The 13,704-nt window shown below is 41.7% G+C and overlaps 1 protein-coding gene across 3 annotated transcripts in view; it reads left to right on the top strand.

Annotated features, from left to right (window-relative positions):
• LOC148415418 (cell adhesion molecule 2-like) overlaps positions 1-13,704 on the top strand; it is an 84,522-nt gene that overhangs the window by 54,643 nt on the left and 16,175 nt on the right. Inside the window, exons 2-3 of one of the 3 annotated variants that reach the window (XM_088428207.1) lie at positions 1,723-1,749; positions 11,122-11,271. In XM_088428207.1, coding sequence (XP_088284333.1) covers positions 1,723-1,749; positions 11,122-11,271 — 177 coding nt within the window. Of the gene's footprint in view, positions 1-1,722; positions 1,750-4,369; positions 4,455-11,121; positions 11,272-13,704 lie in introns of those variants that run through there. The other 2 variants (XM_088428209.1, XM_088428208.1) reach the window with 2 other exon arrangements.

Raw genomic sequence — 13,704 nt, 5'->3', positions numbered from 1 at the left:
GTGCTATACTGCGATCGAGACATTCTCAACACGAGCAAATTTTCTCTTCCTTCTCACAAACTGTTTTTGCGGTTGTTTTAATGATTACAAATGAGTATTTTTTGGATCATACGTCAGAGCGAGAACACAGGAAAAGTGCCGCATGCGTGGAAAAAACAAGCCGGGCACACACAAAGCGCCTCCTCTGCAAACGCGTCACCGTTGTTAAGATCGATGGCCGTACTTCTCACATATCAGCAGAGAGGAACTCGTCGTTTCAGCATTGATCGCGTCAAAAAAACTTGCCGCTATTTTGGCCGGCGCGGGGCTGATAAGAAGCCAAAAGGCTTGTCCTTTGCGAGACGTCCACGCGAGCGACGATGTCCCCGGCGCGCTCGGACTTGTCTTCGCGTGCCTGAGAAGTTATTATGAAGAAATCCTTCTTGTTGTTTTCCTTTCTTTTGCTATATACTCAGAGGAAAACGTGTGATTGATAATTATCCCCCTGGAGTCAATTTCGACCCATTTGGGCCATTGATCTCGAAACACCAGCAGACTAAAAATGGTAGATTGTGAAAACAGGTAGAGGTTGAAGACGACGCCATGTGCTCATGCCTAAATACTTGCAAATGGAATGTCTTTGATGGCAATATTTCACCGCATTGACGCCCAGGGGTTCTAATGAGATACAGTCAAATTATTTAATATTCGGGGCTCCTTTATTTGTTTGAAAATCTTTTATCGTTTTTTTAGGGCAAGCACCACCTAAATTTACACCTCTCAAATGGAGGAACAAAAAAATAACAAGAGGCTTTCTCCAGTTACCAGCAAATCAAATAGAATGCTTTTAATGGCCGTGACAGTAAAAGTGTGGTTTTCTTTTCAAATTAAGAGTGAATGAATTGGAACATGGGGCAACTTCTTATTATGTGTTATAGTGAGTGAGAAAAACGGAAAACATGCAGGATACCGGCCCTCAAGGACCGGAGTTTGACACCTATGGTTTAGATCAACGCCAAGGCGAATCAAGAGTTTAAAAGAATAGAATTATGATTCAATTACATATTCAACTTTTTTTTTCCTCATCAAATTGCAACCAAAATCTTAATATATATTGTTTTGTCAATTTAAAAACAGTTTCTGGATCTATATTGATAAAATCCTGCTTTCTTTTGCAAAAAGTCACAATTTTTGCCTCTTGTCCCCGTATAAATTGCTTAAAGAGCACAAGTAAAAAATACATATATAACTGAAGTGCAGAGATAAAAACTGAAGAAATTACATGGTAATCCAGTTTTTTTTTTTTTTTTTTGCATCCCCTAAAAATGAAAGCAGCTTTTGAGAAAATTGAAGACTTGTCGGTGCGCCTTATACTGCGGACGGTATTTTCTCTGATATAAGCTTGTCTATGCATGAGAGTGCATGATATGGTGATGATGCTGATGATGATATGCTACGTATTAAAAATCCAATTTTGAACTTTGCTGGATTTTGTATACTCCAGTAGTGGCTGGAAAAGTTTAGAGAAATTCAGATTTTTTTGGGCGTGCATGATATGCTGCCTGGATTTCAACATACGGTAGCGTTAACAAACTCGTACGCGACTAATGCTTTTACCGTGTGCTGTACTAAATACAAATGTTTTCTCCCGGCTGATAATTCTAACCGTGTCTTTTCCCTCTTCACGCTTGCTATCTAACCTGCTGTTTTTCTCGCTTTGCCCCCCCCCCCTCACGCTATCAGTGGAAGGGACAAAAAGCAAAGCCAGAGGTGAGTTATTGCCTCCGTTTTCTTGCTACATGATTTATGTTGCACGCCGTTAGCAATAAAGCGCACGCGGATGGGACTTTGTGGCCCGCGCCCGGCCCGACGCCGCAGCCGGGGGGGGCATTAACATATGGCGTTCGTGACAGAGCGTTTTCTTTTTCTTCACGGTTTTCCCTTCGCGAGAGAAGCTTGCCGATGCCGCACGGCAAGCAATACTGAAGGAGGGACTAGCTTAAATAGCAAGTGGAAAAATAAGTTAGGCGCATGGCCATGCAAATGCAGGGAGGCAGACAGGTGGAGTGTGCTCAGAATGACCATTTAATAAGAAAATGAAAAACACAAAATTCGAAAACTGCATAAAAATTCAGAAATAAACTTGAAAAGAACTTTAAACTCAAGAAAAAACGGGCACAAGGACGACGTCAGCAACATAGACAACGATACTTTTACAATGACCCGACAAGAACTCAAAGGAAACGGGGAACTAAATACACTCAAAACTAACGAGACATCAAGGAGCACCTGGGCAAGAAACGATTGGAACGGGGAGCTGATTGGCCAGCACAAGAGAAGCAGGTTAACGCAGACTGGTGGACGCAGTCACACTGACGAGGACAGACACGAGGGGGAACGAAAACATGAACAAAACCCCACAACACAAAAACACAACTGATAAAAAACACAGCAAAAGCTCAAAACACAAATTCCAACTGACCAGAACACAACAAATAGAACAAAAGGGGACATACCCAACTTCTGTAAAGGTATCCATTCAACCCAAAATGTTGGGTCAGTCCATTTTGAGCCAAGTGAGTACAAGAAGAAAAACAGACTATTTGAGTCATATCTCAAATGAGAGCCCTTGGCAAGGCCTTGGCAAATACGTAATTAATTTTTCATTATTCCATATTTATTCCATCAACACAACCCAAAAACCTCACACTTGTATTTTTTCAATAGATTTCCGTCCTTCTTTCCAGCTGATTGTGTAATGTAGTTCACCAGGAAACAATACTATTTTTGTGACCCACTTTCCAATGTGGATATATTGTCTTTTTTTTCCCTCCCTTTGTCTCCCGCCGCACAGACCTAGAAAAAGAATACGATGATAAGAAGTAGCGCTCCTCCCCACGGGGATATTTATTGCCAGTCCGTCCCTCGGTCTCCCCACTGCGCCAAATCACAGGGGAGGACTTTGCCGTAAGAGTCGAGCGCACTTTACTCCATTCGCGGCCTCGAAACAAAAATGTCCTGTTTGACCGAGATTGCGGCTCGTCGCAGTTTTTTTCTGTGTTGTTTTGTCTTGGACTAATGGGCTCTCTAACATTTTAATTAACTCATTAAACATGGTGCAAACTGAAAAGCACGTAGCAAGACGCCGCTGATGAGAGGCTTCGCAGATAAAGAATGGATGCTCAAAGGTTATACCAGAAAATAACAACAAGAGTACTATGACTGAAAAAAATACATTCAAAATCTACAATCAATTCCCCTATCTTGTACATTTAACCTTGTGGCATTATTTTACTTTGATTCCTTTGATTTTTTATGATATCTAAAAAGAATAAATGAGGGGAAAAATCACTGAAATTTCCAGAAGCTGATTAAAACGTGTAAAATTTCAAAATGCAACAATTCGGACATTTCTGTTTCATTAGAGCGGGACATACGAGATTTTGTGTACAAAAAGGATCATTGTCCAAATTTTGGACCATATAAAACTATTAGAATTACATTATTTTTTTAGATGCATATTTATAGGATTTATGACAGTGACTTTCTCACAATTTTTGCAGAATTCCGTTGAGCGGTGGTTACACTATGTCAGCAAACAGAAAATTCTGTGTTGACTTGTGTTTCACCCCAAGACAGTAGGTGGCGGTAGAGACCGTTAATGCCTTCACAGGCTACAGACAGATGATACCATGTTTCATTTTTTTCTGAATGCATGGATAGAACTGATGCCACTGAACAATGTCACTGGTTGAAGGAAAAAAATGACAAATAACTTTAATTATTACGCCTTTTAAAAGCAAAACAATACTACCATAAACATGCTAAATAAAAGTTTTCTAGTAAATTCCTCCACAATACGCAGGTTTAAACAAGACTACGGTTTACTTCTGCAATCCTACTAAAAATTGCAAATATTAAAATATGACGACCGTAGGCCCTCTAAAAAATTGCACATGAAAATACCAAACCCGTAATGCAGCCTAAAACGAGATCCCCCTAGATTGTGTGGGTTAACCGAATTTGAACATATGTCAATTTGTGATGATCCTACCTCAAATATACTTGACTTGGCAGTCGTAACCGACAGAAACTAGAACCACGATGACGAGTTTGACGCGCCTGCCGTAAATCGACTTATAATGGTGCAAAACAAGACTACCGTAACTCCGCCCAGAATTGCGCCTGTAAAAATGTAACTACCGTAATTTCTCTAAAGGTCGCGCGGGCTGAATCATAAATCCATCATGCGCCATTCCCGCTCGCCGTCACGCTTGACATTGACGCAACGAGCGACACGGACTCCATTTGTAATGCGTCCCAAAGCAATCATAGCCTTTTGCTTTTAGCATAATTGCATATGGATTTTCCATAACGGGATCAGCGGGATATGGAAAAGGGCCGTTCGGTCCCGTTAGATGGCGAAGGGTGACGGGCGGCGTCTCCGGTTTGAAGACATGCTTCACTCCGGACAGGTAATTTAGCGATTAGCTGCCGCTAATGGATCAGCGCGAGATTTAGTGCTAATTAGCCAGCGTCCTTAAAGACTTCTTAAATCTTTCCAATCAAGGAGCGCGATAGCTTCACGCCGAGGCTTTATTGCCCGAGAGTTGGCGTTAACAACATTTCTGTCAGCGTGAGCGATGACTGGCGCTGACAAATATGACCTTTCTCTCCTTATTGGAACAATTTAGCTCTAATATGTGTTATTCCTCTTTGGGCTGGCACGGAAGGTCAGTGAAGGGGACACGGGGAGTCGGGATGTTGTGTTGCCTTCGAGGGTGGGAAAAAAACAAAAGAAAACAAAAACCCAAGTCGGCCTTATCGTAGCGTTCCCATTATCGAGGTTTTGCAGTTAATGAATGTGTCATATTCACACATGATCCTCGTGATGAATGCGCTCGTATTTAACGCGGTTTGCATAATTGCGCCACGTTTTCAGACGCGAAACGCGCGAGGCAGGCGTACGTATAGACGGATATATACGGTGGAGGGCAGATATTCATTTTGTATGCGCACCATTATCCCACATCAAAAACGACATGTGATTATCATTTCACTCGCAAGGAACGCGTTGAAAGAGGAGCTACGCGGAGGGCAAATATTAAAATGAAACATTAAAATGCATAAAGTCCCCCCACACGCACCACCCGCCCATCACGACTTCTGGGTCCGCGGTGCGGATTTTTCTTTTCAAATCCAGGTAGGACTGAATTTCGCGCTTTATTTCGGGGTGTAATTCCACGTTGTGCCACTAGGTGGTAGCACGGTTTTGTTTTACACTTAATGTGGAAAAAGTAAGAGAAAAAACAAAGTTTTTCAACTCAGCCCCCCACATTTTTTGCTGGAGACTCGAGACATTGTGTCACGTGTCCTTCCTCTATCATCCTGCGTTTTACGGCGACACGAAAAGATGCATTAAATCGGTACGGCTATCAGTTTTGCAGCCCACTTATTTCATTGTTGTTGTTTTTCTGTTTTTACTCAATTTCCCTCTTTATTTTCAGATACAGTTCCGCACCTTCAATCAATTCTTCCATTCTTCTTCAATCCTTCTCGCCTTTGTTACTTTTAATTGCAAATTGCTTTGGAACACAATCCGTTCCCGTTTTTCCCGAGCTGTGCCGCGAATGATAACGCGGCGGCGGCGGCGGCGGCGGTGTTTAAACACCTTTGAAATTGCCTCAGTCATCCATGTTTGCCTGTTAAACTCTTGCCGCCGCGTTATCACCCGGGCTGGTCGAGGAGTAATAGATTTCATTATAAGGCTGAAAATATCTTTATTTGCAGCCGGGCGGCCATTGAAATGATGAAAAGGTTGCGAGATGTAGGTTAAGTGAGCGCAACTTTCATCGGGATGCTTATTAGAACTCAACCTGATTGAATGCATTCATATGGTTTTTATTCCCTTGATGTATGATCGCTGTCACCGTTGTGACCGCTGTGGTTATATTAATATAATATAATATAATATAATATAATATAATATAATATAATATAATATAATAAATTTAGGACTAGTTAGCCACATCTTTCTCGAAATAAAATGGCAATTGCGTCTTTCATACTGCATATTAGGGATATTTCAGGACCACTTTATTTTTCTAGAGCGATACCAGTGCGAGTACTTAGTACCTAAGTAGTTACCAATACCATTAATCCATTTGAAACATAAAATTTCCCGTTGAAAAATGAGACACAGTAGTCGGCATTGACGGCAACAGGAAATAAGTGTAAATACCTAAAAACGCCAGCAGATGGTAGCAAAACAACACAAATGCAGCCAAGCCCCTAGGGTCATGACAGTTGTTTTTGTCGCAAAGCCAAGAAAATACCATCAAGAGGGGATGAAAAAACTCAGTATTCCACATCGCAACATGAAAAAAACGTAAGCCAGGGACGCTGTAACACGGGGGTCCACTGTATTTTTTTTTTTACCTCCAAATTTAGCGGAGCATACGTAATGTCCAAGGTGAGCTGATCTTGCGAGGACGTTTGTCAGGCCGTAGGTGCCCCGACAGCAAAATCCAGTCATCTTTCATCTCGAGCCAAGGCTGGTGAAAAGGCCAAGAGGCGTGCCCGCCGTGCAAACGCCGCACTCGTAAAACTTCTGGCGGAGCAAAAGGTCGCGGCGACGGCTGCTGGCAACGTCTTCATAGGAGATATCGACAGCGGCTCGACGGGACTTTGATGAAGAGCGCTGATTAAAAGTGATGGGGCGCCCCGAGGTCACTTTACTGTAAGGTTACACCCTTGATTTATTTTCCCAAGCGCTTTGATGTTTCATTCCATGGGAAACGGCATTATTGCTTGCTAAAAAGTAGGGCCACAAAACATATTGTGAAAAAAAAAGTTATGTGATAATGGCATGTGCAAAACTTTTTATAAAAAATTTTATGCGTTTAGCTGATTTTTTTAATATATTAAATATGTAAGATATTACGATGAATTAGCTTACAAAAATGAGCCTGTTAATTTTGCCATGTGAAAAAAAACACATTTATTAGATAATAACAAGGTTTTTTGGGGGGGTAAATGCAATAAAATTGATTTTGCGATAAAGAAGGAAAAAATATTTTTTACGTGAATTTTTATATATATATATATATATATATATATATATATATATATATATATATATATATATATATATATATTAGGGTTATAGTATCACTTGATCAATCTTTTCTAAGATCATAGTTAAATTGAATGAATAAAAGCATGTATCGTTTTTACTGATATCTATTTTTATTCTATTTTTCCTATTTTTATTCGGATCCTGGGTTCAGAGAGTACTGCAGCCAGCAATATTGGCATTACAAGGAAGTTTGAAAAAATGGTTCCGCTTGTGTTTAATCTGGGAACGTGCGAATATCTCGTAGCTTTTTTTGACATTGTCCAAGGCGGCGTTGCGCCATCAGAATCAAAGTGGTCTTGGCAGCGAGCCTTGGGGTGCGCCTTTCTTCGTGCCGTTTCTGACAAGGTGATGCAAAGTCTCACCGCCACCAGCCAAAAATATTCCCGCACGAGTGGATTTTATCAGAGCACTTTCACGCATGCTCTCGCGGGAGATGAACTTGAGGAAGCTCGGCGCGGATATATTAAGCGTCGACGGTAAAACCCGTGTTATTGTTATTTCCTTGAAGAACTTATACTAATGACAGTTGGCGTTCTTGGTGAACTTGTATAAGGCTCGCTGTACGTCGAGATTCCGAAAAGATGTCAGGAGCGGAAAAAAAATCAACGCGCTTGTTGTCGGAGGAGCGAGCAGCCCGGCGTGGCGATTCGCCAGGGAGACGGCAAACTGCGTTCGTCCTTGTTCTCGCCGCGCGCCACCAGGGGCCCGCTGCAGTTTTTAATTAAATGGAATATTTATACAGCGTACGTGTTGAAGCTCCCCCATCTTCCCCCAACACGCCGGCAAATGGGGCCACGCCGTTTAGACTCGGCCAATTAATTACAATTTTGTCAAGACACGGCATTAGCGGTGATTAATTCCCACTTTCCCACGGGTGGATGTTCGACGCGCGAAAACAAAGGAAAGGCGGAAGAATTTTTGTGTTTGTCAGCGTTTTGGGATGGAGTGGATTGGGCGCGTTCCGTTTTGCTGCGCGGTTGACAGCTTGCTCGCAGGCTCGTTTTTACAAATAGGCACGCGACAAAAAAATTACAACAAGGAAGCGTATTTTGAATAATATCAACCTGTTAATCTTATTGTTCGTCATTCTTTCCTCTTGGTCTAAGGCATAGGTGTGGAACTCCAGTCCTGGAGGGCCGGCATCCTGCATGTTTTCCGGTTTTCTTTCCCCAACACACCTGATTCAAATAATTAGCTCATTAGCAAGCTCCGCGGGAGCTTCAAAATGATCCCAATCATTTGAATCAGGTGTTTTTGAGGGAAAAGGTTTGAAAACATTTAGGATACCGGCCCTCCAGGACTGGAGTTCCACACCTGCGGTCTAAGGCAACGGTTCTCAAATGGGGAATGAGTACCCTTGGGGTAGTGCCTCCCTCTCAATTATTTTTGCAACCCCCCCCTCCTACTCACCACGCCAACTCTAAATAAAATTACTATCTAAAAAAGTGGTATATCTAAAACTATATTTTTTAATATGAACAAAAGAAAAACATAAAGCAATATGAATCAGCTTTCAACAACTGTTAATTACGTTTTTAAGGTGTTTGTATGTACAGATTAGTCTGAAACTGAAAAAAGTGCATTGAAGTGCCTAAACTTTAATACAATTATGCCAGTTCTTATTTTATTGCCCCCCCCCCCCCCCCCCCCCATCGCTTCTTGCCCCCCTGCCCCCGCCTCTCTATTTGAGAAGGACTGCCCTGAGTTATTAGCAAGATTTCTACAGGTATCAGACGCTTTGATTTAATGCTGTGCAATGCCATTATAAAAGAAGGTCGACTCTCTTTTCAAATGAAGAGCAAATGAATTGGAACACATTGATAAATTGCGCTATAATGACTTCTTTGCAACCTCCCCAAAAATCGCAAAGGCGAGAGAGCTCAACTCTTTGTTTTTAATGGGAATAATGTGTGATGAGCTACATGAGTTACAGTTCCATACATACACACACACATACGACGTATTGATGGTCTACGGTTTTATTTGATGGCTGTTTATGACTTTTGACAACTACAAATGTTGCAAAATGTCAACACGTGCCACCCTTTTCTTCCGCATAATGGCCGAAAGCACTCCAACGCGCACTCTTGACATGATTTAGCCTCGGGCGTTGATATAAATTAGGTTTTGGGGGCGATGGATGATCTCTTTTGAGCAAGCGAAAATAATTCGTCTCTGCATGTTGGGAGCGAGCGACTGGTGCGGCGACCTTGGTGGGTTTTTTTTTTTTTGTTTTGTTTTGTTTTCGTCACCATGCTTTGCTTTCGCACGCAAAGATAAAACCTTGACTGCTTTTATACATCAGCTTTATGCTTTTTCTTTTCATGCGAGGCTGCCGTCTGCATTGTACTTTTGAAAGAAACTGACAAAAAGTAAAGTGTTTTATTTATTATGAATTTGGATCCCACGCCCGTCTTTGCTAACCTTTATTGAACCCTGGAAAATTTCATCGCATGACAAACGTGCCGTAAACAGTCTACGTTAACGCTGCAGCTGTTGAATATTATTTATGAATATTATTTATGAATATTCTATGGATATTTCTCTGGATAAAAATTGGGATGAAAACGTGGCAGGAGACATTTTCTGGTAAATATTACCTGTAATGTTTGCTAGCTGCTAACATCTAATGCTACTGTCCGCTGCTAGCGCTGCTAGCTGCTAACGTTAGTGCCACCGCTAATTGCGGTTAACAGGCGCCTTACAATACCTTACGCGGTTAAGAACAAGAACAATATATGAAACAAAGTGATATCAAAACAACAGTAGTACTTTTTGCTAGCTAAAACGACACATTTGAGTGAGCCTACTTTGCTAAAGTGATCAGTAGAAACGGCAACTGTCAGCTGAGCTTGTCAAATCTAATAAACCGCCTTTAACAATCCATTTGATGGCGTTAGCTAGCCTATATGGGCAGTTGTGCTGTTAGCCGCTAACACTGCTAGCATTTAGCGCTCCAACATTAGCTGCTAGCGCTGTACGACACTAGCATATTGAGTAACGTATTTTACTTTGTCAGTGTTTTGAAATCAGCTTTTATTAGCGTGATTAGCAATTAAACTTGATTTTAGGATTTTTTTTTTGTTGGCGTTGTGATGAGTCAAGTTGCTCATTTTATTTTGCAGTTAAGATGGTGTCATGGATAGCATGAACACTTGTTGCCGCTAGCTCCATTTCTCCCTGACAGTGTACTCTTAATAAAAAGATACGCCAGGCCAAAAAATATTGCCAGACCTATTTTTTTTTTGTATAATGCACTCAAATTATTCAATTTTTCTGTTGATTACAAACGTTTGGGGGTCTTGAGGAACACCAAAATATGTCATTCCCTTTCAAACTTCCCTCAAAGTCCATTTTTGTTATTGTCTTTGTCAAGTCCGATTTTCCTAAAGAGTAATGGACTAATTTCCTATTAAATTAGACTCCGCCCTTCCTGTCAGGCGGATGAATTATTGAAATTCAAACCAGGACATAGTTGGCCCTTTTAATGAGCAGAAATACCTGTAAAACATCCCCCCCCCCCCCCGCCGGAACGCTGTTCTCATTGCTATTTATAGCCGGCCTCAGCGTGTCCCTGAGCTGACGGCGTCCATCAGGACAATGGAGGTCAAGGAAGGTCCGCCGATCTTTGGGCGTCCCGGGGTGTGCGGCGGGGAGACGAGACGAAAGAGGGGGGGGGGCCCCTCCGGCGCTCGCTCCGCTAATGAGGCGGGCGAGCCGCTCCCTCGGCCGGCGCGGTCAACCGTCCCTGGGAGGAGGCCGCGTCAATGTCACCTTCGCCGGGCGGCGTGATTAGCGCTGTCCACCGCGCTCGCGGAGACACCTTTTGACACTCGTAAACAAAATTTTACACGTCATTTGAATAGCGGCGAAAAAAAGTCCGGGCAAAATACGATCCAAAAATCGACGTAAGGACAGTCTCTGACTCGGGAGCGGCCCCGTTGTAATTGGACGCCAAATAAAGTCCTCGTCCTGAGGATCTGTCTATTGACGCCTCCCCGCAGGTGGCCATGGTCAGTTCCCCATCACTCAGAACGTGACGGCGTTGGAGGGCTCGGCCACCAACATGACCTGCCGGGTGGACTTCAACGACAACACCTCCCTCCAGTGGTCCAACCCGGCCCAGCAGACGCTCTTCTTCGGGGACAAGAAAGGTGAGGACGCTAAAGGACGACCAAAAGTCACGGCGTCAACGATACTCTGTTGTTACTTTTGCAACTTCAAAATCACCGAGGAAATTGAAGTTGAAATCTAACCGGATTTGAGATTTAAAGCTTGAAACCCTAATTTCGGCCCGGTTTTAATTGAAAGTCTAATCTTGAAACCGTAGTTTCAAAATCACTAAGGGAATTCAAGGGAGTATCGTCTGGTGTTTGAAACGAAGTGATGTCCAAACCACAGTCGCCATTTTTGCTAGCTAAAACAGCCTATTTGATTAAGCCTGCCGTGCTAAGAAGTGATCAGGAGGAACGGTAACTATGAGTTGAGAAATTAATCAAAACGTCAGCCGTTGAGTGCTGCTAGCCGCTAACATTGCTAGCGTCTACTGTTGCTTGCTTACGCTAGCTCCCTAGTGTCTTCTTTCAATGTTTCCCCTTTAATGTGAAATCACTTTGACGATCGGACTTCTTTTTAGCATTTTTGGGTCATTTTCCTCCACATCATTCTGGAGGTATTTTCTGGATTCTAAAAGTAGGCGTGGCTTCCAAATGTCTAAGGATTGTAATTGGAAAACCGTTTCGCTGTTGTGCAGTATTTTAGCCGAGGGATGACACACTCCTGATAGTGTGATAACTAAGTGGTGGTGCCACGTTATCAGCACGTGGGTGAAATTTCAGCTCCCTTGTGCGTCCTGTCAATGCTTTAATGCTTGATGTAGAGATTGGACCCGGGCGGTGTTGTGAACATTTTGGGGTTATTTTCTTCCACATCATTCTGCCATTTTGTCCTGGATTCCAAAAGTGGGCGTGGCTTCCAAGTGTTGAAGGCTCGTAACTATTTCACCGTCGTGCGGTATTTTGGCTCATTTTCTTCCACATCATTCTGGCAGTATTTAAGCCAAGGAATGGCACACTCCTGCTAGCGTGATAACTAAGTGCTCGCGCTCTGTTGAAATTTATTGTCACCGTCTGGGTGAAATTTCAGCTCCCTGGCGTCTGCTTTTCCTTTGATGTGAAATGCCTTTGGCGGAAAGATCCAAGAATTGGACAAAATATCGCACGTGAGTCTAAAGAGTTAAAGCGTTTTTTGCATTGATTTGACATCTGTTGATATTTGAATTTTTATCATCACGTCACCGGCGGCGTTGGCGTTGACCGTCCCTCCCCCGGTTAACGCCGCCGCCATATATGGGTAATAATCCAAAGACGCTTTTACAGGTTTCATATGAGTTGATGATGATGATAAAACATCTGCTGCTTTGTCTTTAAATAAGAAAAAAAAAAAAGAACTGCAGCCTGGAGCAAAGTATTACAGATAAGGTGGACTTCTTTTCCCTGTTTGATATGAAAAAGTCAGGAAAGGAGGGGGAGGGAAGATTAAAATGACCCTTTAACAGCTATATTGGATTTCAAAAAAAAAGAAGTCTTAAAAGTTATGTGTATTATTAAGCGAGTGCTGGCTAGAGCTGAAGATAAAATCTGATCTTTTGGCCTTTGGATAATTTGTTCCATTTTAATTCGGGTCTGACAAATGACGTGGAAAAAGCCCCAAAGACTATTAGACGTGATGAAAGACCAGAAGAACATATGCGTCTCTCTCCAGAAATTCAAAGGGACGCCACACAGGATGTCCAATCCTTTGTAATGCTTCCGGGAGGTGCGGGAATATGCAAAACACGGTTGGCATTATGAATAACTAATACAAAATAATTTGGAAGAAAGTTGTATTCAAACATTCAATCCCAAAGACGTATTTTTACGTTATTTTTTTTAAGAATCCAGACATTCAATCACAGTGGGGTTTTTTTTTTTGGTTTTTGTTTTTTTAAATGTTTGACTAGATGCAGGTAAAGAAAAATGGCCGGCACGAAGTAATTGATTACTTTGGGTAACAGAGTACTAAATTAATCAATTATTTTGTGTACTTAAAATATGATAGTAACAATTACATAAAAATTGAAAAAAACTAACTACTACTATAAAATTATATATATATATATATATATATATATATATATATATATGTATATATATATATATATATATATATATATATATATATATATATATATATATATATATATATTCTCCAAATCATATATATATAATTAGTTGTTGAGTACCGGACATTTTTTAGCCTTTTTCAGCCAAAACTCTTGAAAAAAAATGTAGAAATATTTCTTTGGGATTTAATAAGTTAAATGAACACGTTGATTCTTTTGGGAGGGTTTAACAGCAATTTTTGATTCGATCCCCCGACCATCGTGACCACGTCCAATTGTCCCTGAGCAAGACGCTGAAGCCCTAATTGCTCCTGGTGCTGCGTCATCAGTAGGTAAATGACTAGTTAGCGGAAAGCGCTTTGAGTACCCAAGGTAGAAAAGCGCAATATAAGTGAAAGTCCATTTACCATTTACTCTTGTTAAA

Source organism: Hippichthys cyanospilos, chromosome 11, assembly GCF_059441005.1.
Source record: "Hippichthys cyanospilos isolate Australia breed blue-spotted pipefish chromosome 11, RoL_Hcya_1.0, whole genome shotgun sequence".
Classification (NCBI taxonomy): domain Eukaryota; kingdom Metazoa; phylum Chordata; class Actinopteri; order Syngnathiformes; family Syngnathidae; genus Hippichthys; species Hippichthys cyanospilos.
Note: the sequence above shows the minus strand (reverse complement) of the source record. Positions and strands in the feature narration are given on the sequence as shown.